This window comes from Anas acuta, chromosome 12, assembly GCF_963932015.1.
Source record: "Anas acuta chromosome 12, bAnaAcu1.1, whole genome shotgun sequence".
NCBI lineage: Eukaryota > Metazoa > Chordata > Aves > Anseriformes > Anatidae > Anas > Anas acuta.
Window position 1 is genome coordinate 543,391 of NC_088990.1, and position 25,630 is coordinate 569,020.

The 25,630-nt window shown below is 62.9% G+C and overlaps 3 protein-coding genes across 11 annotated transcripts in view; 1 reads left to right on the forward strand and 2 right to left on the reverse strand.

Moving 5' to 3' along the window:
• The first annotated feature begins 1,046 nt into the window (after positions 1-1,046).
• IDH2 (isocitrate dehydrogenase (NADP(+)) 2) lies at positions 1,047-5,112 on the forward strand. The gene is made up of 11 exons (XM_068696116.1): positions 1,047-1,225; positions 1,951-2,042; positions 2,353-2,518; positions 2,673-2,833; positions 2,921-3,064; positions 3,217-3,353; positions 3,505-3,656; positions 3,752-3,864; positions 3,939-4,036; positions 4,173-4,265; positions 4,561-5,112. The coding sequence occupies exons 1-11, from the start codon at positions 1,108-1,110 to the stop codon at positions 4,646-4,648; spliced, it is 1,362 nt and encodes a 453-aa protein (XP_068552217.1). The 5' UTR covers positions 1,047-1,107; the 3' UTR covers positions 4,649-5,112.
• The window catches only part of ZNF710 (zinc finger protein 710), a 28,289-nt gene continuing 7,681 nt past the window's right edge, over positions 5,023-25,630 (reverse strand). For 4 of the 9 annotated variants that reach the window (XM_068696090.1, XM_068696093.1, XM_068696091.1 and 1 more), the window contains exons 2-5: positions 9,173-10,609; positions 8,058-8,354; positions 7,437-7,611; positions 5,023-7,221 (exon numbers count right to left, since the gene is read on the reverse strand). In XM_068696090.1, coding sequence (XP_068552191.1) covers positions 7,049-7,221; positions 7,437-7,611; positions 8,058-8,354; positions 9,173-10,582 — 2,055 coding nt within the window. In that variant the 5' untranslated portion in view covers positions 10,583-10,609 and the 3' untranslated portion in view covers positions 5,023-7,048. Of the gene's footprint in view, positions 7,222-7,436; positions 7,612-8,057; positions 8,355-9,172; positions 10,610-12,249; positions 12,395-14,009; positions 14,653-16,638; positions 18,116-18,179; positions 18,835-25,630 lie in introns of those variants that run through there. The other 5 variants (XM_068696096.1, XM_068696097.1, XM_068696095.1 and 2 more) reach the window with 5 other exon arrangements.
• Positions 20,940-24,099, reverse strand: LOC137863167 (uncharacterized). The gene is made up of 2 exons (XM_068696115.1): positions 22,739-24,099; positions 20,940-22,700 (listed from the first exon to the last, which is right to left on the reverse strand). The coding sequence occupies exon 2, from the start codon at positions 22,693-22,695 to the stop codon at positions 21,205-21,207; it is 1,491 nt and encodes a 496-aa protein (XP_068552216.1). The 5' UTR covers positions 22,696-22,700; positions 22,739-24,099; the 3' UTR covers positions 20,940-21,204.

Below are 25,630 nucleotides of genomic sequence, written 5' to 3' on the forward strand. Positions count from 1 at the left end.
CGCTGGGGTAACGCCACTGCCCCCCTGCTGTGGGGCAGCCCCACGGCGCTGTCCCTGCGGCTGCAGGGCTGCGTGCAGGGCAGGGTGCTGTGGGAGGGTGGTGGGACCCAGCTCCCATACGCTGCCCCGGAGCAGCGGCCCCCCGCAGCTGGCAGCCCGTGGGCTGCGGCTCTGGTTAATGTTAAAGCCAACAGACGTCAGCGCCGGGCCCTGCCTCCTCCCCGCAGCCCCTCTGCTCGGGGCTGCTGCCTGTTTTGCTTTCCTTCCCCGAGCGGGACCTGCCCGGCCCCCGCAGCTAAAAAAAGCCGCTGGCCTGGCCCGTGCACGCAGGGCCAGCAGCGCTCTGGGCCCCTGCACCCCTCCCGGCCCCCGTGCACGCTCTGGGGGTGCCCTGGGGCACATCTCCCTCTCGGTGCTGGGGTCAGGCCAGGCGAGGCTGCTGGAGGTGGCAGCGGCTGCGTGTCCCGCTTGGCCCGTCCGCCCTGCGTCACGAGCTGGCAGCGCGCACCCCTCTGGGTTCTCTCTATGTAGGGAAAGCCGGAGCGCACAGCCCCGGGCTGAGCTGGCAGCGGGTGCCCTGCCCGGCCCAGCCATGCGGGAGCCACGGCCCCTGCCCGCGGAGGGCACGGGCACCCCCTTGCGCCACCAGAGCCGCACGGAGGCGAGGGGCTAGCTGTGTGCCGGGGGTGCCCCGGCCGAGGGGGGGCCGTGCCAGCACTGCCCGCCAGCCCTTGCCCGGTGAAAGCCGATCCCCGGCCGCCGGTCACCTTGTGCTTTGGCACCGGTTGCGCCCGGCGTGCAGGAACACCCCCCCGGCCCCCAAACGCCCCCTCCCGTCCCCACGGTGCCTCCCCGGCGGGGTCCTCCCTGTGCACCCCTACAGGGCCGTCGGGTGGATGCCGGGGGGGCTGCGGGCTGCGGGGCGGCGGCGCCTCCCCCCGACCCCCCGCCGGACCCCGCACGGGCCCCTCCGGGGCCGGCCGGGGGGGGGTGGTGGGGGGGGCCGGGCGCAGGCGCTCTCGCACCTCCCCGGGGCGGGGCGAGCCGCGTCCCCGCTCCGCCGGCCCCGCTCCGCCGCCCGCCGCGTCCGCCCCGTCGCGCCCCGCCATGGCCGCCCGCTACCTCCGAGCCGTCCCGGCGCTGAGCCGCGCCGCCGGGCTGCCCCGCTGCCCCCCCGCCGCCGCCGCCGCCGCCGTGCTGGGACCCTCGGGGCCGCGGCGACACTGTGAGTGCGCGTGACCTTGGCCCGGGGGGCGCGCGGCGGGGGCGCGCCGGTGTCCTTGGGGCGGAGAGGGCGGGCGGGCGGGCGGGGCGGGGGGGGCACGGCGCGGCCCGGCTGGGCTCGGTTGGGGGGGCAGGGCGCGGGGGGCACGGCGCGGTTTGGCACGGCTGGGCTGGGCTGCGGGGACGCGGCGCGGTTTGGCACGGCTCGGGGCGCGCTGGCTCGGCACGGCTCGGCCACGGCGCCGTGCGCAACCGGCCCCACCCCCAGCACGGTCCGACCCGCGCCCCTGCGGCCCCGATTTTAGGGGGGGGAATCGTGCCCGGGACTGCGGGCGGCCCCGGGGGGCTGCACGGGGCCAGGCCCGGTCCCACGCGGGGTTCTGCACCCCACTTGCACCCGGGTCCAGCCGCAGTCCCATGTGAAGTTTTGCACCCCCAGCTGCACCCGGGTTCTGCCCTGAGTGGGGTTTGCACCCGGGTCCTGTCCAGCCCCGGTCCCATGTGGGGTTTTGCAGCCCAGCACCCCGACCCGCACCCTGGTGGGGTTTGTGCCCCCACCTGTGGCCCCCCCCGTGGAGGCTTGCCCTGAGGCCGGTCGTGGTCCCAGGCAAAGTTTTGCACCCGAATTTGCACCCGGGTCCAGCCCCAGGAGGGGTTTGCAGCTGGGCTGTGTGGGTCCCACTGGGGGGGGTGTACGCCCCTGAGCTGTGCCCCCCCCCTGCCCAGATGCCGACAAGCGGATCAAGGTGGCCAACCCGGTGGTGGAGATGGACGGAGACGAGATGACGCGCATCATCTGGGCCTTCATCAAGGAGAAGGTAGCGGGGGCCCGGCGGGGGGGGCGCGGGGCCGGGCCCCTCCCTGCCTTACGGGAAATGGGCGGGCGCTGCACGCGCGGGGCTGGCGGGTGCCGTGCAGGGAACAGGTGGTCCCTGCCCTCTGCCCTCCGTCTGTCTGTCTGCCTGCCCCTGTGTCTGTCTGTCTGCAGGAAGCAGCTGGTGCAACCCGTGTGCCTTCCGCTGGAAGGAGGGCCAAGGGGAGGGGGGTGAATCGGGTGGGGGGCTGGGGCTGGCCTTACTGCCGTGCCTGGTGCTGCTCCCAGGCTCTGACGTGCTCCTGCCCCCCCAGCTGATCCTGCCCAACGTGGACGTCCAGCTGAAGTATTTCGACCTGGGCCTGCCGCACCGGGACAAGACAGATGACCAGGTCACCATCGACTCGGCGCTGGCCACCCAGAAGTACAGCGTGGCCGTCAAGTGTGCCACCATCACTCCGGACGAGGCCAGGGTGGAAGGTGGGCAGGGGGCGAGGGGATGGGGCTGAGCCCCTGCTGCAGGGGGGGGGCTGGTGGAGGGGGCTGGCAGAACCCACGGCACTGGGGGCTGGGGGGGCTGTGTGCTGTGCCGGGCTGTGCCGGGTGTCCCACACCTCACCTCGCTGCGTGCCAGAGTTCAAGCTGAAGAAGATGTGGAAGAGCCCCAACGGGACCATCCGGAACATCCTGGGCGGGACGGTGTTCCGGGAGCCCATCATCTGCAAGAACATCCCCCGCCTGGTGCCCGGCTGGACCAAGCCCATCACCATCGGCAGGCATGCCCACGGCGACCAGGTGAGCCCGCGGGGCGGCCGGCACAGCGCCCAGGGGTGCCCGCAGCCCCCCCCGGCCCTGCAGTGACACCCTGTGTCACCCCTGCAGTACAAAGCCACCGACTTCGTGGTGAACAAGTCCGGCACGTTCAAGATGGTCTTCACACCAAAGGACGGCAGCGGGGTGAAGGAGTGGGAGGTGTACAACTTCCCCGGCGGCGGCGTGGGCATGGGCATGTACAACACAGACGAGGTACTGGCGGGGGGCGTTGGGGTCCCATGGGCTGGCACGGCCCTGCTGTGGGCTCGTGGCCAGGCCGGCAGGGTGGGGGTCCCGCAGCGCTGCGGGGCAGCCGAGGAGCCCAGGTCCCTGCTGACCGCAGCGTCTGCACCCGTTCGTTGCAGTCCATCTCGGGCTTCGCTCACAGCTGCTTCCAGTACGCCATCCAGAAGAAGTGGCCTCTCTACATGAGCACCAAGAACACCATCCTCAAAGCCTACGACGGGCGCTTCAAAGACCTCTTCCAGGAGATCTTCGATAAGTACGGAGCTGGCCGGGCTGCTGGGGCTGCTCTGCATGGGGCTGGGGGGGGGGGGCAGCCGCCTGCCCCTGCTAGGGGGGCTCTGGGGCCTGGGGAGGGGGCCCCACACCCCACAACACTCACGCCTGCTGACAGCCGCTCTGGCTCCCAGGCACTACAAGACGGAGTTTGACAAGCTGAAGATCTGGTACGAGCACCGGCTGATCGATGACATGGTGGCCCAGGTGCTAAAGTCCTCCGGAGGCTTTGTCTGGGCGTGCAAGAACTACGATGGGGACGTCCAGTCGGATATCCTGGCCCAAGGTAGTGCCAGGGCTGCTGGGGGGGGGCAGCGGGAGGGGGTGGCCAGGGGGGTGCTGCCACCCGTCTGGGGCCACCCTGACCCCATCCCACCGCAGGGTTCGGCTCCCTGGGGCTGATGACCTCCGTCCTGGTGTGTCCGGACGGGAAGACCATCGAGGCAGAGGCTGCCCACGGCACCGTCACGCGCCACTACCGGGAGCACCAGAAGGTGGGTGTGCGGCCCCCGCAGCCCCGGGGCGAGCTGTCCCGGCCCGGCCGCTGATGGGGGCTCTCTGCTTTTAGGGCCGACCCACCAGCACCAACCCCATCGCCAGCATCTTCGCCTGGACGCGTGGGCTGGAGCACAGGGGCAAGCTGGACAGTAACCCAGAGCTGATCAAGTGAGTGGGGTGGGGTGGAGGGGGTGGTTTGGGGTGCCCCCAGGGTGGCCCTGTCCCACCCGAGCCCTGTTGGTGCCGGGCACTGCGGGACACGGGGCCCCACGCTGTGGCTGCCGGTGACCCCGCTGCCCCCCAGGTTCGCTCAGACGCTGGAGAAGGTCTGCGTTGAGACCGTGGAGAGTGGGACGATGACGAAGGATCTGGCAGGCTGCATTCACGGGCTTGCCAAGTAAGTGTGGCTTACGGGGCGGAGGGGTGTGCAGGGAGCATGTGCCACGAAGGCAAGCTCGCCCTCTGGGGCGGCCACAGGACGGGCACTGGGGGCTGGCCGGCCTCTGGGGACACTGGGCATCTATTTACGGCTCGCCCTGGTCGGGCGGTGGCTGTGGCTGGGCAGGGAGCCACGTCCCGCTGCGGGGGCTCCTCTCCCCGCGGGCGGCCAGCTGGCGCTGCGTGGGCAGGGACGGGCAGGGCGCTCGCCCCCCGGGACCCCCCCAACCCTTCCCCGCACCCTTCTCTCCCAGCGTGAAGCTGAACGAGCACTTTGTGAACACCACCGACTTCCTGGATGCCATCAAGAACAACTTGGACAAGGCCCTGGGCAAGAAGTAGAAGAGGCTCCCCCTGGGCGGGGGTCCGCGTGTGCTGCCCAGCCTTTACCTCATTTTTAACAGGATAGCGAGCCAGCGCCGCCTCTAGCTCACTGACACGGCTCAGGAACATTTCAATCATTTTTATAAGCAGTTTTCCTACGAGTGTTTTTAAAGCCTTTCTAGCAGGGGTTTGTAGGAAGGGGGTGGGGGGGGGGGGCTGCCCTTCACCGTACTGTACTTTCTGTAACCTCTGACCTCATGGTGCCAAACAGCTATTAAACACCTCACCGAGGCGCGCGTGGTGGTGGCACGGCTCGCGGGGGGCACGGGCACGCGGGGGGCTCGCTGCCCGGCCACATCCTCCCTGCCCGGGCGCAGGAGGCAGCCAGCAGCTAAAGAATATTCATTTATTTAGAATTATTGCTAAACAACTCTTCAAACCAAAGAGATCAACAAAAATAAACACAGTAGGGCTTTGCACAAGGGGCAGGTGAAGCACTCTGCGGGCACAAGGTGGGCACACCGGGGGGGGTGCAGGGTGGCACCAGCCCCCGTGCGGCACGGCTGGGGGTGCTCCTGGGGGTGCTCCTGGGGGTGCTCCTCGCACCGCTCCCCCTGGCACCAGCGCTTTTTGGTAACGGGACAGAGGTAGCTTGTGGGGGATGCGCCGCGCTGTCCGGGAGCAAGGGGCGGGCGTGGGGAGGGGGCTGCGCCGTGGGGGGCTCCGGGCTGGGGGGAGGCCGCTGCCACCTCCACCCTGTGCCACATCTCGGGGGGCTGCAGCCGGGGGGGTGAGGCTGGGGCTGGGGCTGGGGCTGGGTGGTGGCACCAGGCTCCTGGAGGCAGGCAGATGGCAGCGCCTGGTGCAGCAGGAGGAACCCCCCCAGGCCACAGGGAAAGCTGCTGGCCCCCCGCACGTGCCCTGCTCCAGAAGTGTGGCTGTGGGGGGGCTGCAATCACTGCGTGCCCCGGGGCTGCTGCAGCCTCCCTGGGCTGTCTGGAGCCGTGCCCCGCACTGGGAGCGAGCTGTTCCCTGCCTGCTCCCTCCCCGGGCAGCAGGGTCCCCGTCCCCGTCCCCACCGGTGCCACTTCTGCCTCCGTCACTCCTTGGGCTCGGTTCTCCCCCACAGCACCTGGGAGCCCGTCAGGGAAACCAGCATCCCGGGGCTGTGTTCCCAGAGCAAAAACCTTCCTGAGCCCCGGTCTGGAGAAGCTCACGGGGGCGAGGAGCGCCGGCAGTGCGTACAGCAGCTTTGGTGCGTTAGTGCAGGCGGGCACGGCGGCTCCCACAGGCAGCAGGAGCCCCCTGGGTGCTCTGCCCGCCCCGCGCCCCTCCGCCGCCTGCGCTGCTCGCAGCTTCACAGATCACACACGTTACACAGGTTTACAAAGAACATTGGTTGAAGGAAACTGAACTCAGTGAAAAGATAAATCCAACCACGCGGCACATCTGAAAAAAATAAATTACTTTCAAAATACCATCATTTGCTCAAGTTGAACAGGGTTTGCCTTCCTTTAAATACATCGCTCGCTAAAGCTGCTCTATACTCAGAGCTGCTGCTTCCACTGAGCTTTGCAATTAGTTTGTAAGAAAATATTCTGTTTTGTATGTGCCCTGTGGCCTCTCTTGGCTTGCCACAGCTTTGCCCGTACCAGCTCGCAGCTGATGCCAGAACGGCTCTCCCTGCCGAGGAGCCGGGGCTGAGCGGGCGCTGCGGCACAGCCGCCTTCCCCCGGGCTTCCTGCAGGCAGAGGGGCTCCTGCGCTGCTGGGCGCGTGGGGGGTGCTGGGCTGGCGGTGCAGCCGAGCAGGGAGGACCCAGGAGGTAGAATCACAAATAATGCTCGTCGTCTTCTGGGATGTGCCCTCCCCTGCCCGCAGCTCGGAGCACGCTGGGTGCTGGGCTCCAGGCAAGGGGAAGATTGGGGCAAGGTCCTGGCTTCCCACCCCGCAGCGGGGCGGGTGGGAGGGCAGGAGGACGGGCAGGAGGACGGGCAGGAGGACGGGCAGGACGGCGCTGGGCAGGGGAGCTGCGTGCAGCTCGGGAGCTCCTTCTCCAGGGCGGCTGGGGGAGATGGGGCCCCGAGTAGGAACAGCCCCTGTTGGTGGCAAGAGCTTGCCCAGGCTTCTGCAGCTCTGAAAGTGTGCTGGAGCCTCGCCGGCTTGGCACGCCTGGCTCCAAGTGCCTGAGGCAAGCAGCGACCACTGCCCTGCAGCACCTCCAGCCTCCACCCAGCACAGCCTGCAGGGCATCCCCGTCTCCTCCTTCGCCCTCCTGGCTGCAGCCTGCCCCTCTCCAGCGGGTCTGCTTGGGCGCCGAGCCCGCGGGCAGCAGCAGCTCCTCTTACCACTCGAGGTCCACGCAGGCCGGTGGCCGCCCTCCTCCAGCCTGCTGCGGGCCGGCCGCCCCCCCGCTTGGCTACAACATGTTGTAGTACGCCATCTCCTTCATGGCCTGCTCCGCCAGTGCGCTCTCGTCCGGGGGGTTGCCGACCCCTCCGTAGCCGTAAGAGTTCTCCTCCTCGAAGTCTTCCATCTCCTGCTGGCCGTCCAGCTCGGCGTGCTCAGCCCCGGCCAGGTCCATCATGGGGTCTAGGGGACAGTGCATGGTGTCAGCCCTGCCCCGTGGTGCTGGTGCTCCACGCGTGGCCCTGCGGCACCCTCCCCACCGCAGCACCCACCAGTGCTCCCCAGAGGTGCCACGGCACAGCCCGGTGCCCGCAGCATGCCGAGGGACACCGCAGCACCCAGCCTGCGGTGGGCAGGGCCAGCGACCGGCCACAGCCTCCGGTCCCACCTGCACCTACCTTGGCTGTCCAGGCTGATGTCCATCACCCCGTGCTTGACCTTCATGTGCCGGCTCAGGTTGCCCTTCAGGTTGAACTTGCTGGAGCAGTAGGGACACTTGAAGGGCTTGCTGCCAGCGTGCAGGTGCATGTGGCCCAGCAGGTTGTACATGCGGTTAAAGGACTTCCCACAAACCTACAACGACGTTCCTGGGGTTAGTGAGGGCTCTCCTGCTGCCCCCCGCCCCCCAGCAAGGGCTGAGCAGCAGGCATTGCCCCTGCCGGGCAGCACTGCCTCGGGGACGTGGGCTCTGCAGACCTGACCTTGCTCCTGGGTCCCCGACTGACCCCACGGATGTCCAAGACTAATGGGGCTGCCCCCCTCCCTCCCCCTGCTTTTCATGGGAGGCCTCGAGGACGATCTGCTGCTATTTCTGTGAAGCCCACGCTCGTGAAACCCCGCATGTGTAGCACTGTTTAGAGGCACAGCTCGGGCAGAGGGAGCGCAGGACGAGCTGTTTGCCCGTGCGAACAGAGGGAGGCATCACAAAACTGCGTTCGTTTGGCTGCGGGCTCAGCCCAGCCCCGGCTGGCACCTCTCCAGGAGCAGGGAGCAGCGCCAGGACGGCCCCCCCGCCGTACCTTGCATTTGAACGGCTTCACCGGTGAGTGCACAATCATGTGGGTCTTGAGCGTCTGCTTCTGCACAAACGTCTTGAAGCAGATGTGGCATTGGTACGGACGGACGCTGGTGTGGATGAGCATGTGGCGCTTCATGTTGGCCTGCAGGGTGAACTCCCGGCCGCACACCTCGCACTTGAACTCCTTCACGCCCTGGAGGGGTTGCAGCACGGGGTGAGCGCGGGCAGGGCTCTGCTGCGGCAGCTCCGGCTGCGCCCTGCCGGCCGGGGCGCACGGGGGGATCCCGAGCAGAGCCTCCTGAGGCACAGGGATGGGAGCTGAGCTTCAGTGACTGCCGGCTGGAGCCAGCCACGATGGGAGATTTTCCCTAACCAGCCCTCCTGCACCTTCCCAAAGCATTTCCTGACTCTTTCTCCCTGCCTGTTCTGTGAGCAGCGCTGGTGCTGCCAAGAGCCTGGGGCCGTCCCCTCCCGCTGCGTGGGACCCCAACTCCGCCACGCAGCAGGCAGCCTGCTCCCCTCCTCGCCCCACACATCACCTCTCGGTCCCCCTGGGGAAGCGTTCCCAGCACTTGGAAAACCCGGCACTGTGTGCTGCTGGGGCGACACCGAGAGCAGCTGGGCCAAGGGGCAGGAAGGAGCCATCAGGAGAGCACAGCCCCGCTGCAGCCCACGCTGCGGTGCGGCACCTCGGTGAGCCCTGCCCGAGCCCCCAGCAGGCGGGAGGTGGGCTGTGGGGGGAGCTGGGCACAAGGACACCTGGCTGCCAGGCTCTGCCCTCTGTCTGCCTGGGCAATCGCTCCCCCGTGAAAGAGCCCCTGAGAAACAGCAGAGCCCTCAGTCAGACCCAATGCAGGCTCAGCGCACTGGCCAGCACCCAGCACAGCCCCTGCTGCAGGTTTGAAAGCCCCCTTCCCGGGGGAGGGAAACCCCCAGGCCATCCCCTGACACCCTGCCTGCACAATGACTGCAATTTCTCTCCCATTTAAGGAGCTGTAGTGAATGTTACCCAGCCCACCAGCCCCCATCCCTGGGGCCAACGCCTCTCCCCGGGGCACAGCAAAAGCAGCAGCCCTGGGGCGCTCGATGCGCCGCACCCCCGGCCCCGGCACCTACCTTGTGTGTGAGCGAGTGCTGCTTGAGGTGGTGGATCTGGCTGAACTCCATGCCGCACTCGGTGCAGACGAAGGGCCGGACGTTCTGGTGCTTCAGCATGTGGTTCTGCAGCTGGCTGCGGTAGTGGAAGGACTTGCTGCACTCCAGGCACTGGTAGAGCGTGGGGCCCTGGTGCGTGGCGAGGTGCCGCTTCAGCTGGGTGAGCGTGGAGAAGTCCAGCCCGCACTCCACGCAGACGTGGCAGCGGCCGCTCTCGTGCTTCACCTCGTGCGCCTTCAGCTCGCTGGGGTAGGCGAAGCCCCTGCCGCAGAAGCGGCAGCTGTAGGGCTTGATGTCGGTGTGCAGCAGCATGTGCCGCTTCAGGTGGCTGGTCTGCGTGAACGCCTTGCTGCACACCTCGCACTTGTGCGGCCGCGTGCCCTGGTGGGTCAGCAGGTGGGTCTGCAGGTGGCTGGGCTGCTTGAAGAGCTTGTTGCAGTGCGGGCAGGAGTGCGGCTTGATGCCGTTGTGGCCCAGGATGTGGGTCACCAGGTTGTACTTGGAGGTGTAGGACTTCTCGCACATGCGGCACTGCCAGCGCTTCTGGCGGTCCCCCGCCTCCACCAGGTAGGAGTCGTCGATCTGCACGTTGATGTCCAGCCGGTCCAGCTGCGCCTTCTTGTTGCGCTCGCTGTTGGCGCCCGCCGCGTCCCCCTCGAGCTCCCCGGGCTCCTGCCACGAGAAGCCCTGCTCGCTCTTCACCTGCTCGGGGGACGCGGGTGCCTCGGCCTCGCCGGGGGACGGGGCGCTCCCCTCGAAGGCGCACTCTGTCTGCGGGGTGCCGGCGGTGCTGCCCTCCGCCGTGCCCGCGGGGTCGGGCTCGCCGTGGTGCGGCTCGTAGCTCTCCGAGGACTGGCGCGTGTGCCGGCGCAGGTGCCGCAGGCGGCGGGGCTTCCTGCTGAAGGAGCTGAGGTCGATCATCTTCACGGCGCTGCTCTGCACCGTCTTCTCCTGGCTGGGGTCCGGGAAGGCGGGTGGGAGCTTGTGCTGCAGCTCGCCCTTGTCTTCCCCGGGGACGGACACTTCGTACACCACCTCCTCCTCCACCTCGGCCTTCTCGCGCTTGACCTTGGGCACCAGCCTCACAGGAGGCCGCTTCCTCCTCCGGGCATGCTTCTCCAAGGAGGACTCTGCCTCCAGGGCTTCCTCCTCCTGCCCGTCCCCCGCTGCCTGCCCGTCGCCCTCCGGCTCCTCGGGCTCCACTCCCGCCGCCTCGGGCAGTTCTCCTCCCAGCCCCGGGAAGAAGCCGGCGGGGCTGACGGTGGCCCCGAGCAGCTCATTGTCGGACACCAAGCCCAGCACCGCTGCCTGTGCCAGGGAGAGCACCACCACGGCGTCCGTCTGGGTCCCACACTCGGTGAAGCGATCCATGTCTCACCGCTGCCTATGCTGTCATGGCTGGGGAAGGAGAGGGATGGACGTTAGTTAGCCTTCCTCGGGGCTCCCTCCCACCCTGCACAGCCTGACAGCCAGGCTGCCCTGGTAAAGGCTCATTTCAGCATTGGACAGACCTGTTTGGTGATCACCATCCCCAACACCCCCCCAGACTGAACACGGGCATTTCCAGAGCTGGTCCCCGGGCTCTGTGCGCCCTGGGACGTGTGGGGCTGCGCAGCTCCGGGGGTCCCACGTGTGACACCTGCAGCAGGGGCTGGGGACCAGGCTGCAGCATGGAAGCACAGCCCAGGACCCGCCGTTGGCCCTGCTGGCTAGGTTACAGACCCTGTGGTTTGAGGTCTGGGCTCCTGTGCCCCTCAGAGCAGAATTTCCCATGGGCAGGCTCCCGTGCAATTCAGGGATACGCCGGGAAAGCCAAAGGTGCCCCTTTCCTGAGTTCTTTGCAGGAAAGATGCAGCAGCAAAGGGCACGGGGACACAGGGCCCAAATCCTCCTCCCTGGGAACATTTCGAGCTGACAATTACCAGGCCCACGAGCCCGAATGAAACGCATGGTGGAGGCTCCAGGTTGGCGCGGGGCTGGTGCTTGTGGTGCACTCGCCTGGCACAGGCTGCCCCAGCTCTGCCGTGCCCCCACCACCCCAAAACCCTTCCATCCTCCTTTCGTTGCCATTCGAGCACCTCCTCGCCCCTTTTTTTCGTTTCTATTAATGCCTTTCCCCAGCAGTAAGCACGCCAGGCTCCAGCAGCTTTCCCTCAGATTTTGTTTCCATTTTTCCTGCCTTCCTCCCCCCTGCAGTAGCACTGGGCCTGTACAGCCTGCTTACGGGCAGGTTTATGAGATCCCTCACAGAGCCAGGGCTACAGAGTTGGTTAAAATCATTGCAAAAAACACAGATCTCCAGGGCATTGCTGTGAATGCACCTGGGCCCAGCGAACCGTCCCCCCTGCCCTCTGGGAGGGCCTGCAACAGGATCCTGCAGGATTCCTAGAGCTATTAATAATTCCATCTATTTCCAGGAAGAAAGTCAAATAATTGCTTACAAATGGCACAAAGCACTGCTCGCGTACACGGGGAGCAGTGCACCGCGGTGTGACTGGCTGGTGGCACAGCCTGCTCGGGTTTGTTGGCAGCACAAACTCTTCCGAGAAAGTTGTTTTGAGAGGAATAATGCACGGCCACAGAGCGAGGGCCAAACGGTGCGGACGGGGCTGCAGGCAGCAGCCTGTCCTCTGCACCCGGCGTGCAGCCACAGGGCAGGGTCAGCACGCGAAGGAGCGGTTTCAATTCTCCTGCTTGCTCCATGGCACCATTCTGGTGACGAGTGAGGGGAAGGACAGGCAGACGGTGGCGTTCGCACTGGTGCCACGCACGGTGCCAGCCAGTTCGGGACACCTGGACTGGAAAGGTCACACAGCCACCAACCGTGGGGCTGTGGGGCCACGCGAGCCCCGGTCCACGCAGCACTGTCACCGCTTGGCCCAGCCCCAGAGCCTGCGGGGTGCAGCCCTGGCCCCACACAGACAGCCCCACAGCCCCACGTGGCCCCGTGCCCGGCTGGTCCCGGGGGACCCGCAGCAGCCAGGGCTGAGCCACCCCGGAGCGGGAAGAGAGCCTCTCGGGGAGCCCCCGCTCCTTACCGTGCGCACTTCCCGGTGAAAACCAGGAGCAACCTGCACCCAGCAGCGGGCAGCACCTGCTCGAGCTCAGGATTTAAGGAGGAAGCCAGGAGGGGGTTCAGAACCACACGGGGAGCTGGGACAGCGAAGCACTGGGGAGCGGTGGCAGGGGAGGAGCGCGGGACATCACCTGCGGGACGCTCAGACCCCAGAGCTCTGTCTGCTGGCACTGCTGGCTGGGAGAAGCCGCGGCTGGGAAGCAGCAAGGGAGGATCTCAGACAAAGCAAAAGAGAAAGTGGGAGAGAGAAGTGGGAGAGACGCTTAAAGAGGCAGGTCTGGGAACAGGAGCAGCCCGCCAGCGGGCGGGGAAAGCAGAAGTGCCAGCTGCCAAACGCGCTTTGCTTGGGGCATCCTGCGCTAGCGTGGGGGCATCCTCAGTGCTCTGGTTTGTGAGGACTGAAACAAGCCCTGAGAGGTGCCTGCGCACGCAGCCCACTCGAGCCCTGCTCCCCGTGCCTGGCCTTGGAGACAGCTGGGCATGGCCACGCTGCCGCTGCAGCTCCGGTGTCCCCAGCAGAGCTGGGGGGAGCCGTGCATCGTCCCCGGGCTGGCATCACCTGGAGCAGCCCCCCCGGAGCAGCCCCCCCGGAGCAGCCCTTGGTGCCTGGTACAGCTGGGCAGGGCAGCACTGGGGGAGCTGCCCCTGAGTGAAGCAGAGGAGGCCACGGCTTCCTCCTGCAGTGGAGAACGTCCTGCTAAATATAATTACTTCTGCAGCTACAACAAAGAGGAATCCTACGGGGGAAGTAAAACAGGAATCAACTCTAAACCAGATTATGTCGCAGTCCCTGGAGCACCTGCAAGACTTGAAAGCGGCAGCTGTGGGCTAACCAACCGCTCCCCTTCCCGGAGCGGAGAAGCCCCACTGCCAGGTTATCGTCCTCGCTGCGGCAGGGGACCGGCCGCTGTCCCAGCCGCCTGGTTGGGGTGCAGGGCTGGGCACCGGCTGCCCGCTCCGTGCATCCTCCCATGTCCGCGCTGTGCCCACAGCTCACATCCTCCTGGGGAGGGAGAAGTGACGGGGGAGGCAAACCAGCCGGCTGGAGAGCAGGAAGAGGAAGCCCAGGGGAGAGATGAGACCTTGCTGAGCCCAGCCATGGTCACAGCCTCGCCATGTGCTCAGCACGGGCACTGCTGGGCTCGGGGATGGGAGCAGACACCCCTGGGCCAGTGCCCATGGCGTGGGGTGTGGGAGCCCCCCTGCAGCACTGAGCAGGACAAGGCAGTGCTGCTTGGGAAGCAAACACCACGGCCCTGTCCAGAACCCCCCCAGTACCCCAGTGGGCACGCGGGAGCTCTGCTGGGAGCTCAACCCCTTCCCTGTCCTCCATCTGCCTGCAGTGCCCCCAGTACCAGCCAGGCTTCTCCAGCCCCTGGAGCCCCCCGACCCACCAGACAGCATGGGGGGAGCGCAGGGAGCCGGCTGTGCCGCTGGGCAGGGGGTGGTGGTGGGGGGAAATCACAGCAGCCACCTCCTGCGCTCCCCTCAGCGCCAGCCTGCAGTGCTGCTCCGGAGGATGCGCAGCGCGGATGAGCCTCCTCTCTCCAGCGTGGGTGGAGTTTTTGTGGACGTGCCGTGGTCTCCACACCCTGCATCACCCCGCTGCTCCCGTCTCCCACGTGCACGCTCCTTCTGCCGAGCTCAGCTGGGTGCTTCGCTTACAGCGAGCACCTCGGTGGGGTGCACGGCTACCGGAGAGAGCCGCACAACAGAACTCACCCCTGCAAAAACATCCCCTGCCTTTTTGCGCGGACAGGAGGGATTCTCACTTCCGTGCTCCCTGCTCCAATTTCCCTGGTCACGCCGTGCTCAGCAGCCCCCTGCCGAGCTGTGGGGGCCGGGCTGGCCGGAGGGCGCCGCGGCAGGAAGCACGAAGCCGGGGCTTGGAATGACAGCAGCTTCCCGGAAGGAACATGGGCGCAGTGCTGCTGGCTTCGAGACCTGCTAATGCAATTCCTGCTCCAAGTAAGGAAGCTAAAAACAAGAGGCAGCTCCCCAGGGCCCCGGTCTGGGCAGGAAAGCCAGGGTCCCTTCCCTCAGCGCTGGCAAGAGGAGCCAGGGAGACCGGAAAGCAGGAAAAGCTGTTCTGATCCATTTTTCTTTTTGTTTTCTTCCTCATTTTGGGCCCCCCAGTGCAGCAATTTCTATTTCCCACATGGACTGGACGTCTCTTGCAGTCCCCTTAGGATCCTGCTTTCTCCAAGGGGCAATTTCTCCACAGCCATTTATCACTCAGGACAATGAATGCCACCCATCTCCTCTGGCCGTGTTCTGCAGCCGTGCTGTGGTCACGCCGCCTGGCTCAGGGCAGGAACCAGGGCCTCCCGGTGCCCCGGCAGTGCCGGCGTGCAGGCACCGTGCTGGTGTGGCACCGTGCCGGTGTGGCACCGTGCTGGTGTGGCACCGTGCTGGTGTGGCACCGTGCTGGTGTGGCACCGTGCTGGTGTGGCACCGTGCCGGGACAGCGCCGGCCGCTGGGACGGCTCTGCCTGAGTACAGCACCACGAGGCAGAGGCTGAGCGGCTGACGCACACACACGCGCTCCTGAGACCAGCACTCGTGTGTTTAAATAGCAAAACCAAAACCAGGAAAAAACAAAACAACAGCCCTAAGACAGAGGCCTTCAGAATAAAGTAAATCACAGATTCCTATCTGCAGCACTCTGAGACAGGGGACGGGCGCCGCTCCTCTGGGGTTCCAGGGCAAAGGCACAAGCTGTGTGTGCGGTACGCAAACCTTTGCGTTTGCTCTGTCAAACGTTCAAGCCCTTGTGCATAAGACCGAGCTTTGCTATTCAAAGGAGAGCAAGGCCACAACAGTCAGCAGAGCTGCTGAGGCAGCTGCACAAACACCGCGCTGAGAGGGAAGTGGGGGATCAGACAAATGCTTTTGTTTCACTTCCTTGCTCTCACTTCCCTCTTCAGCCTTCTCGAAGGCCTTGCAGAGCGGACTGTTCGCGCTGCCTCCCGACAGCCTGGCAAGGCTGGGCCAGGCATTCCCAGCTCCTTCCAGGGATGCTCGGATGCTCCCTGCGGGCACAGCTGGACCCTCTCCTCTCTGGGGAGCCGCTGCCAGCCCCGGCCCCCAGGTCCCCGTCCCGCAGCGCACTGCTCAGCCCCCACCGCACAGCTGCACCGAAGGCAGGGGAAGGAAAATCAGCAGAACTTGGTTGTCCCTCCTGGCTGCGCCAGCACAACAGCAGCTGGGCAGGCAGGAGCTGCTCGTGGCCGGGGAGACGAGCAGGCAGCAGGGCCAGGGATGGTGCTTGCCTCGCGGTGCCAGCACAAGTCCCAGCACTGACCCAGTGCCGCCAGGCTGGTGCAGGGTGATTTAACCCCACTGTTTGGTGCAAAAGGTGAGCCCTGCACAGGGCCCTGCGCTTCGGTGCCACCCCTAACGGGTGGGTAGGAGCTCGCCAGCGGGACCAGCTCATCCCCTGCCTGCGGGGGCTGCCTGTGCCGGGGGTGCAGGTCCTCCCGATGGGCACTGTGACCGCGTTACCACCCCCCCCCCTCTGCACTTCTCCGTGCTGACTTCCCTAACCCCGTTCCTGATGACTGCTTCTTGAGTTCGGATCATCCGCCTGTCCCACTTCCCCCAGCTCCGAAAAACAGGAAATGGATTAAATGTGCCTGAATATCGATCCCAGTAGCAACACCAGAGCAACTTCTCCGCAGCCCCGGCTCCGGTCTCCGAGTCCCTCCCGCGGAGGCACCGGCAGGCCCAGCCCTGGCCCAGCTGCAGCAGCTCCTGCCCGTATGCCGAGCTGGGAACCAAATGCTCGCCTGGGCTTGCATCAAAGCCCCGAGTTCGGCTTTACGTGCTCTCCAGCTCATTTGCTGATTGAGGCACTCGCCCGCCTGTACTTTTCCCACACCCGAAGTTACACAAATGCACTTGTGAATGTCTCCTCTGAAAACCACAAGTGCTGGTGTTCCCCTCTTCCCTCCCGTCCCTGCCTCTGCCGACGGTCACGCTTCTTCTTTCCCATGGCAGATTGGGGAAGGACGCACCTGGGGCCGGCAGCAGTTCCTGCTCCTGTTCCTCTGGGTTTTCTGACATTTTCTTTCCTGCTCTCCTCCCTCTCCTGGAGGCTCTGTCTGGGTGTGATCTGCTCTCCCCCAGTGTCAGCACGGGCTGGAGGAATCCAGCTGCCCCCCGCATTTCGCTGCTCCTCTCGCCCCAGCCCCTGCCCATCAGCCTCCTCGGAGCCTTGCCATTTCTTACCGACCGCCTGCTCCTTAGGTGCTTAAAACTGTTTTTTAGAGAGCTGCCACTTCCTTATGTCATCTAACTTCTATTTACCCCCGTTCCTTTGTGTTTAATCACTCAAGCACCTGGCTCTTACCTGCAGCCCCTTACAGGTTCTCCTCCTGCAGCGCTTGGCACCACGGCCCCTTCCTTGCCTCTGGTACACTTCTTGCTGGGTTCCAGCTCTTCCAGGAGCTGCACCAGGCTGAGTCATTTGCTGCTGAACACTTTTGCTTTCCTTTCTCTGCTTTAACCTCCTTGGTTTCCCCTGACCTCTCCTGAGCTGTTCCAGCACCATGGGCACTCCCAGGCAACTCCGGCACCAGGGCTCGGTGGCAGCTGGGGGGCTCCGAAATGCCCCCAATGCTACGTGGAGCAGCCCTGGGCAGCCCGTGTAAATCCCACCAGCAAACATACACGGCCGGCCCGGGGCCTCCCCGACACTACTGGGGGAGCAGAGGCTCTGTGAGCTCACAGCCCCTGGGCAGCCGAGGAGCCCCAAGCCCTCCTCGTTACCCCTCCTGCAGGTGCTGGGGCAGTGGGCGCTGCACTGCTGGGGCTGGCGGCGGCCGAAACCCCATCCCTTGTGCGTGTCGGGGCGTCAGGGCTCTGCGGCAGTCGGCAAATGGCTAATTGGTAGGTCTTGAGTATCTGTGAGAAGAGCTCCGAGTTTATTTTCTTTGTCTTTAAAAAGAAGCTTTCAGTCAAGTTTGATAAAGGAGAAATCAGTCTTTCATCTTTGCTTTTTTTCTGTGTGTGGTTTTCCCATAAAGCTGCTTTAAACACCCATAAAAATTTTAAGCTGAAAAAATATATTTTTTCTCTGAAAATCACAACGAACAACTGAAATGATTCATAAAACTGACCCAGAACACTTGTTCTGTACCCGGCCTGAGGATTTATGAGGTCACCTTGGTTTCAGCCGCATGCTGAGCGAGGGCTGAGTGACAAAAGAATGGCTGGGGTCTCCTATTCTCTGCCCAGCCCACAAAAGCGTTCCCATGCAGGACAATCAATCTAACACCGCGGCAAGGCGAAGTTGCTTCCATGCCTAAATCCTGGTGTAAATCAAAGCCTGAACGTCCACCTCGTTTCTAAAGCCCCCGTGACCAGCCCGGATGGAACCAAAGAAGGTGCATGAAGGGTTTAACGTTTGTACGGAGCGAAGTGGCAGGGTGGGGGCGATTACGGAACGGGGGGCACAGTGCTTGGAGGACGAACACGAGCTGCTGGACACGGGGCGGTCGGCTCCAGGCCCCCCGGGGTGAGCTCCCCACCGCCTGCACCCAGCCCCGCAGCCCGGCCTGTGGGAGCGCAGAGCCGAACCCCACAGCGCTCTGCCCGGAGCCTCCGTCCTGTCGGCATCTGGGTCAGCACTAAAAATACCGCCCCTCTGCCCGCCACTGACATCCCAAGCAAATAAAGCAGGCTGTAAGGAACGAGCCCAAGTTCTGAGCAGCGGGAAGGAGGGCGCGTTGGGCTGCATTGCTGCCTACCAAAAAAGTCGTCACTTTTAAACAAAAAACAATTCCTGGAGTCATTCGGTCAGTGTCTCCAAGTTAGGTATCGCCCAACTCAGTTTTTTAAGGAAAACTTCCATTAAGTAGTTCTCTAGAAAAAAAGATAACACCCACTTACTGCGAGCTGATTAGAAAGCAGAACCGCTGCCTGCACGCAGACACTTTCTGACGAGGACAGCCCGACGTGACGGCACGCGGAGCGCTCTGCCTGCAAGAATGATCCTCTTTGGGGGCTTCCACTTCAAAAACAAGGACACAACCACTCACACTGTGACAAAGGCACCTTTTTTGGTAAGAGAAGGTGAAAAAAACAAGTTGGGGAAAAAGATGATTGTATGCCTGCGTGACAGACGGTGCGTCAGGAAGGAAGTGGATCTCCTTGCCAGATCACGTTAAAGCCACCGCTAATCAATCTTTTGGTCATTCTGCCGGTGACTCTTGCCGCGATGGTTACACGCAGAGGTGAGGGTGAACATTAACGGGCTCGTAGCCAGCGGATCTCTGGCACACTCTGGCTGGAAGGGCTGCACAGAACTGGGGAGGCGCACGGCCCAGAGCTGCCGGCTCTCACCCCACGAGGCTGAGGAGCCAGGACCCGGTGCAGGGCCAGCACCCGGAGCTGGGGGCACAGCACCAGGGCAGCACTGGGAGCTGCAGCAGCAGCACTGGGAGCACTGGGAGCCGTGTCAGCTTGCCGTGGGGAGCGGGGCCACGACCCAGACTGCTCCCGCACTGCCCTGGGCAGCGGGGCAGGACCCCCGCCAGGCCCCCCCGCCCCCATCGCCGAGCCCCCCACCCCTGCGCCCCGCCCCCAGCACCCTCCATCCCCACTCCTCCATCGCTCCCTCATTCTTCCCGTTTCCCTGGCAACCCCTATCTGGGCGCTGTGGATCTGTCCTCTGCCTCCCTCTTATCTCTCTCCTTTCTCTTTCATCTATCTCCTAATCTCCCTCTGTATTCCAAACCTCTGTCCTTTGCTTGCTTGCTTTCTCTCGCGCTTTTCATCTCCTCCAATGTCTTCTTTATCTCTGGGTTACAATTATTTGAATCTCACTCAAAAAAAAAAAAAAAAATCCACTCCATTAACCGCTGTGGCACCAGCCAGCTCCGGCTCCTCTGGCAGCCCGGCTGCGCTGCTCAGGCCCCCTGCCCCTAGCAGAGGCTCCTGGCCGGGTCCCCAAACGCACACCCCGCCCGCTGGAAACAACCCCGGAGCTGCCATGCTCGCAGGCAAGGCCCTTCCTCAAAACCCTTCAAACAAAGGGAAAGCAGAATTTCAATCTTGTGCTACAAGATGTTCAGGATTGGGCAATTAGAGCCAACTTGCAAACTGCCTGCAGGGTTCACTGGCCCCTGTTTTGCTGCAGTGCTGCAGTTTGAAGAGCCCCCACTTTGCTTTATGCTCACCGCACGCGCTTTTCACTCCGAACCTCTGCTTTGCTGGAGGAGCACGGCCGCTCGCACACCCTGCGGTTTTGCCCTGCTCGCTGCAGGACCGCGCTGCCCGGCCGCTGTGCTCCTCTCCAGCTCCATCCTCCAGCCCTCCTCCAACACCAAACGAGAGCTGGCCGCTCCGGTCCAACCTGTGCTCCTACACTAGACTGCTCCTCAACTTCTGCTTTATTTTAGAGCAACTGGGGAGACAATAATTAATGGGGAAAATGGTTGCGCAGAGGGAGAGCAGGGATTTCCCTTGCAGTTCACCTGCTTGATGAACTTCTGGCGTTTCGCTGCCCAGCAGAACCAGGTCTGTCTCTTGCTTAGGAGATCGAAAGGACCCCACTGTGATGCTCACCAGCCCCGTCTCCATCGGGTTTGAGCGTGGTGCCTTTCCACAGCAAACAGGGACCAGGCTTGGCCCCTCGGCAGAGAGCTGGCTCTGCCGCACAGCCCGGCTCTTCCCAAGGGCTGCTTTTTGGCCGCCCAACGCTCCCCTTCCACACGGAGCTGAGGCATTCTCCCCATCCCCACCCATCCGTCTCTTCCCCCACTTGAACAGGCAGAACTCTCCTGGGATCCCGAGGGCTTATTGCCGTGCCATGTTTTAAATGGTCGCTGCTCACCCGCACAGCAGCACCGGCGACATCGGCAGCAGTCAAATCGTACCGAGCTGCTGCCGGGAGCTGCCGTGGGCGAGGGCAGCGCCAGCAGGGCAAGGGAGCAGCACAGCTCCCCGTCCAGCCTGGCCTTGCTGCCTGCGTGCAGAGTGGGGAGACGGCACAGGGGGATGGCACAGGGAAATGGCACGGGGAGATGGCACAGGGATATGGCAAGGGCATGCAGCCCGCAGTGCCCAGTGCCACCCCGGCCCCATGAGCGCAGGCTGGGCGCTGGGTGCGTGCCGGTGCCGTGGCACTGGGGGGTGCCGGGACCCCACCACCAGCAGCACGCTGCACCGGGCTCCCTGCAGCAGGCTCCTGATGGAAATCACCCTGTTCTGTGGAAAACAGTTTTTGCTTTTAAGTGAAATAAACAGGGAAAGAGAGACTTTCAAGTTCCTCCTTGCTGTAACGACTTCTCTTCTACATACTCTTTCCTCTCTGAAAATAGAAGAGCTATTCAAAAAAGATGCGAAAAGAAAAAAGGAACTGAATAGAGGAAAGAGGAAAGAAAAAATGGAGCCCCAAGGGGGAGGAGAAAAACAGAATGAAAAGACAGCAAAAGTAAAGAAAAGGGATGAAAAATAAAGGAGGGGGAAGAGAGAGACAGACAGAGAAGCTTTGAAAAGAAAGAATGCTTCTAGCCTGAATACAGTGTGCATGAAAAAAAGAGCGCTTGAAAAGAAACAGCCACATGAAATGACCTCTCATTCACAGACTGTGCCAATCACGACGACAATGTAAATCCTTTCTTCTTTTTTACATTCTCTCTCTTTCCAGTGGGGGCAGAGGGAAAAGGAAGAAAGGAGAGTTAATTCTCAGCACAGCAGAAAATAAATCTGGTCTTTTCTAACTCCCTGAAAGAAACGCTGAGCTACTTTTAAAAATACTTCTCCTAGTAATCACACATGCAGATATGTAAAAAACAGCAAATGAAATTCTGAGTTTCTGCAAGGAAGACTCTCACTCGTGCAGTCCCCGGTGAAAATAACAGCAGAGAAAACAAATCTGCAAAACCAAACGCTTCCATGAAGGCAATCAGCATCACAGATCTGGGTCAAGAAGCGAAGGAACAGGAGGGGATGTTCTGGGCAGGCAGAACCCAGGAGCCTGATCCTGAGCCTGTTCTGTGGGGGCACCCCGTGGGGCTGGGGGTGCACAGGACTGGTGCTCCCCGCGTCTGCAGGAGCTGGGGAGAGGCCGTGGTGCCCGGCCAGCTGGGAGCAGAGCGTGCAGCAAGAGCTGGCGGCAGCGGGCCAGGCACACACTGGTGCTGTGCTTCTCCCAGTGCCAGCGGGTCCCATTTTGGGTCCCATTTTGGGTCCCATTTTGGGTCCCCCTTTGGGTCCCACTTTGTTCAGTGCCACCAGCAGTGGCGGGGGACTCATGGCCTGTTGGGTGCGGAGACGTTCCCAGACTGAAAAGCGTAGTACGGAGAGAGGCATTGTAAGCCAGGACAAAGGGAGAATAAAAACGCAGCGAGGAGACAATAATGGAAGTGGAGTCAGCAAGGAGAAAACTGCGGGCCTGCTGGAGCAGGACCTGCAGCACGGCCCCACAGAGAAGGAGAGAAGCCCAGAGCAGCAGTGTGCCTGCGTTACGGGGAGGGACGATGGCCAGCCGGGGTGCAGTGGTGATGCCATAGGCAGTGCACACTGAGCCCAGCTCTGGAGCAGCACGGAGCCGTTCTGCTGGCACCCAGCAGGGTGCTGGGGCTCCGGGAGGGCACCCACCGACAGCGGGGACCTTGGTGAGGGGCGATGGAGTGCTGGGTGCAAGGAACTGACACGCGGGGACGAGCACCCTTCTGTGCCTGGTCTGGCAAGTGGCTGTAAAAGGGAAAAACGGCCCAAATGGTACAAGGTGGGATGTGCCCCATCCAGAAAGTGCCGCGGGGGCCTGATGTGATACCACAGCCCCTCTGAGGAAGAGGCTCGGACAAGACAACTGCAGCACAAAGACGTTACTCTGAAGGCTGTTGCTGCCATTTTCCCTGCAAACAATTTTGGCTTTTGTGTCCTGCGTGCGGGGCTGCCGGGGCTGGATCTGGCTGCTCCCCTCCTGCCCCAGGGTCGCATCCTGCACCCAGCCGAGCCCAGTGGGGGCACAGAGGCTGCCCAGACCCATTAGCAGCAGGGGGAAAGTTGTGAACAGGTAGTCAATGGCCAGAGGGAAGGTGATGGCTACTGAACACAGACGGTTTTGCTGACGAGTCTGGTCTCCATCCACCGAACAATGGCTGGCCAGGAAACATCCCCCCGAGCTGCAGCTACCAAGTATTTCTGCTCTTTCTTCTGCTAGGGGAAGGAACCAGAGCCATCTGTGACCCCGGGACTTAAAAGGGACGAGAACTTCAGCACAGCATTCAATACAGCCATGTAAAACTTTCTTCTGCTTTTCAAACCGCTGCTTTGGGTGTTCAGGGCACACAGTCTGCCCGAGCCCCGAGGGGCCGGGACGTTCCTCTTGGTGGCCACAGAGCCACAGGTGGCCCTCGGCAGGAGCACGGCCGGCTGGTCCCTGTGGGGATGCCATGCCACCTGTCCCCAGGGATGCCACCCATCCCCAGGGATGTCACCCGTCCCCAGGGATGCCAGCCCTGCCCAGATTGTGACTGGGAAGCCCCCAGCTGCTGGTGCTGAGGACACGGACAGGCTCCATCCCAAGGGACCTCGTGTCTGTGTCTGGGACACACGGCAGCAGGGAGGTGCAGCACAGCCGGGGCCTGCACAATGTGGTAAAGTGTCTGGGAGGTTTTAATTTGAGGGTGTTAGTTAACAGCAGCCTGGATATTCCTTCACAAGCAGAACTTCTGAAATCTGCTCTTGTTCAGAAAGAGCAGAGGAGCAGCGACCTCGCGGGGTCCCCAAGCACAGCACCAGCTGCCAGGGGTTCATCGCAGCAAGGCGGACATCCCGCGGCAGCCCTGGCTGGGCAGAGCGTGGCCGGGATAGCGGCAGAAAGCCTGGCTTCCCAGCGAATTTCTCAAAGAATCATCTTGAGCACACAAAATCTTCCCCTACAGAACTCGCAGGTGCCACCAGTCACGTGGGCTGGAGATGTTAAATAACAAACACATCAAGTGTATTTTTCTGTAACCCATAGATAAAAGGAGGAGGGAAAATCACAGAGCTTTCTCGCAGCAAGCGTGCAGGAACACGAGAGCAGTTTGACTTCTTCCTATTCACACAAGGCGCCAGCCCTGTGGGAAAGTCCCGGTTCTGATTTCTCTAACAGCAACGTTGTTGGACACATTGCACCATTTTAGGAGCAAAACTGACTGCTCAGCGGCAAACGCCACATTATTTTCAGATCTGCAAGGTGAAAAACGTTTCAGATCCTTTTCTGAGCAGGGGAGCAGTTTGGATAAGTGAGCGTTCGGTGCTTGGAGAGCCCTTCCCAGGGACTGCCGGAGTGGTGAGCACCAGGCGGGGGGCGTCCGCTGCCCCCACGAAACCACAGCTCAGGACTGACTCGGGGAAGGATTTCGCTAAGCCAGATGCAGAAAGTGTAACGTCCCCCAGCAGCGCTGGCCAGAAGGGGCCAAGTGGTGGCTGCTGGCACTGGGTGTGCGCAGTGCTGTGGCAGCGGGGTGGCCGCCCAGGCTGCAGCCCAGGCACCCGGGGACACTGGCGGCTGTCCCTGTCCCCAAACCCCTGTCCCTGTCCCCTCACTGTGTGGCCCGGGGCAGCCTTGTGTGCTGTGTGGGGTGGGGGTGCCCTGTGGGGTGCCAGGGAGCACCAAAGCCACCTGCTCTCTGTCCTGAGCAATCCCGCGGCTGCATAGCCACTGCTGACACTTGTCACCATTTGGCACAGGCTCCTTCCCTCCCGTGCCCTGTGGTGCCCTTCCACCACCACACCGTGCCCCACCAGCTTGCACCACGCCAGTGGGGGCACGGGAGGGTGGCCAGCGGGCAAGTGGCCCTGACACTGCTCCACCTGCAGCCGCACCGATCAGCCCTGATCCACAGCTCCAAGGGACCCCCAGACACCAGCACCCGGCGGGTGTTGTATTGGCCAAGCCTTGCCCTGGCAAATCCGGGATCTCACCGCCAGCAGCGCTCTGCCTGCCGCTACCTCCGAGAGCACAACAACTGCTCGTGCACGCCGGGTCCCAGCAGGGTGACCGCTCCTCCGAACTGCACCGTGTGTGTTGGGGGTTCCAGCAAGGAATGTGCCTCATGCACTATCTTGCTTTTATTTTATCAAAGGTCAGCAAACACATTCGCAAGCACCTGTGTGTGCGCTCACGTGGGCCTCTTGCAAAAAAATCCTCTCTAAGCCTCTGCCTAGGGCCAGAGATGGTGGCTTCTTTCTCGAATCTCTTAGCCCAGAGAAGCAGCACTGTGGGAGCACAAAGCAAGTGTGTTTTAAAATCCTGAACTTTGTCATTAAAGGAAGAAAAAAACCTCCAGCATGGAGCCTCACCTAACACAGATAAAAAGTTCGAAACAGTGACAGGTAAAATTCAAGCCACTGAAGTCAGAGTGACTGATATGGAAAACACCTCTCCCAAGCTGGAAGGCATTGTTTCTGCCCTAATGAAGGATAATAAATGTATGGCAGACACAGATGGAGGGTGCTGCAGAAAATAAAGGCTGTATATGTAATTTAAGACTATTTGAGAGTCTATGAGAGAATGAAGTTGAGGGATTTTTTTTTAAGCTGAGCTACTTTTTCCTCTACTTCAGATACATCAGTGAGGAACCTTTTGGGTTATCTCTGCAGAAAGACTCACTGGCATAAAGGGCTCCACATCTGACTTCTTTCACATTTCTGATGACTTCAGGGGAGCGAAAATTTAGATTCAGAAACACGACTCCTGCAATGTATCGGATTCTCAGATTTAAATATCTGACAGCGGAGGAGGAGAGCTGTCCTGAGCTGCATCTCTGCTCCCGTGCAGCTCCACACACACTCAGCTCCCCGCGTGCGCCCCAGACACCCCTCGCTGCAGCCCCCCCAGTGCAGCCCCCCCGGCCCTGGGGCACCCAGCAATGCCAGACCCCATCCCATGGCACCGCTGCCTCTCCTGCACAGACACCTCGTGGCATGTGGCCAGGCCTGGTTCTCCTGGCGGGGAGGCAGAGGTGCCAGTGGTGCCCTTCTGCAGCGCGTTCACTGCCGGCTTGGAAAGAAGCTCCCAGCCGCTTTCAGGCACTATTGCCCGTGTGTTCCTCTGCGTGCTGACACGCTGTGGGCTCACCAGCCCTCCTAGCTGCCACATTGACTGAAATTTCACACCAGAGCTGCACATTTCTCTACGTGTTTGCATGGATCCAGAGGCAGCGCTGCGCACTGCTCCCGTGCGGGTCCCCTCCTGCAGCACCCACGGCTGCGCACTGCTCCTGCTGCTCTGTGCCAGCACCGGGCCTGGCAGTGCCCAAGCTGGGGGCACCGGGGTGCTCGGGGTGCTTGGCACAGCCTCAGCGTGCCACCAAGGCCACCCGCTGTGCTCACACAAAGCT

Coding starts and splice junctions, on each gene's coding strand:
- IDH2 (XM_068696116.1), top strand. CDS start 1,108: ATGGCCGCCCGCTACCTCCGAGCCGTCCCGGCGCTGAGCCGCGCCGCC. Junction 2,043..2,352: donor GGGCCTTCATCAAGGAGAAG/GTAGCGGGGGCC, acceptor CTGCCCCCCCAG/CTGATCCTGCCCAACGTGGA. Junction 3,354..3,504: donor TTCCAGGAGATCTTCGATAA/GTACGGAGCTGG, acceptor TCTGGCTCCCAG/GCACTACAAGACGGAGTTTG.
- LOC137863167 (XM_068696115.1), bottom strand. CDS start 22,695: ATGGCATCCCCACAGGGACCAGCCGGCCGTGCTCCTGCCGAGGGCCAC.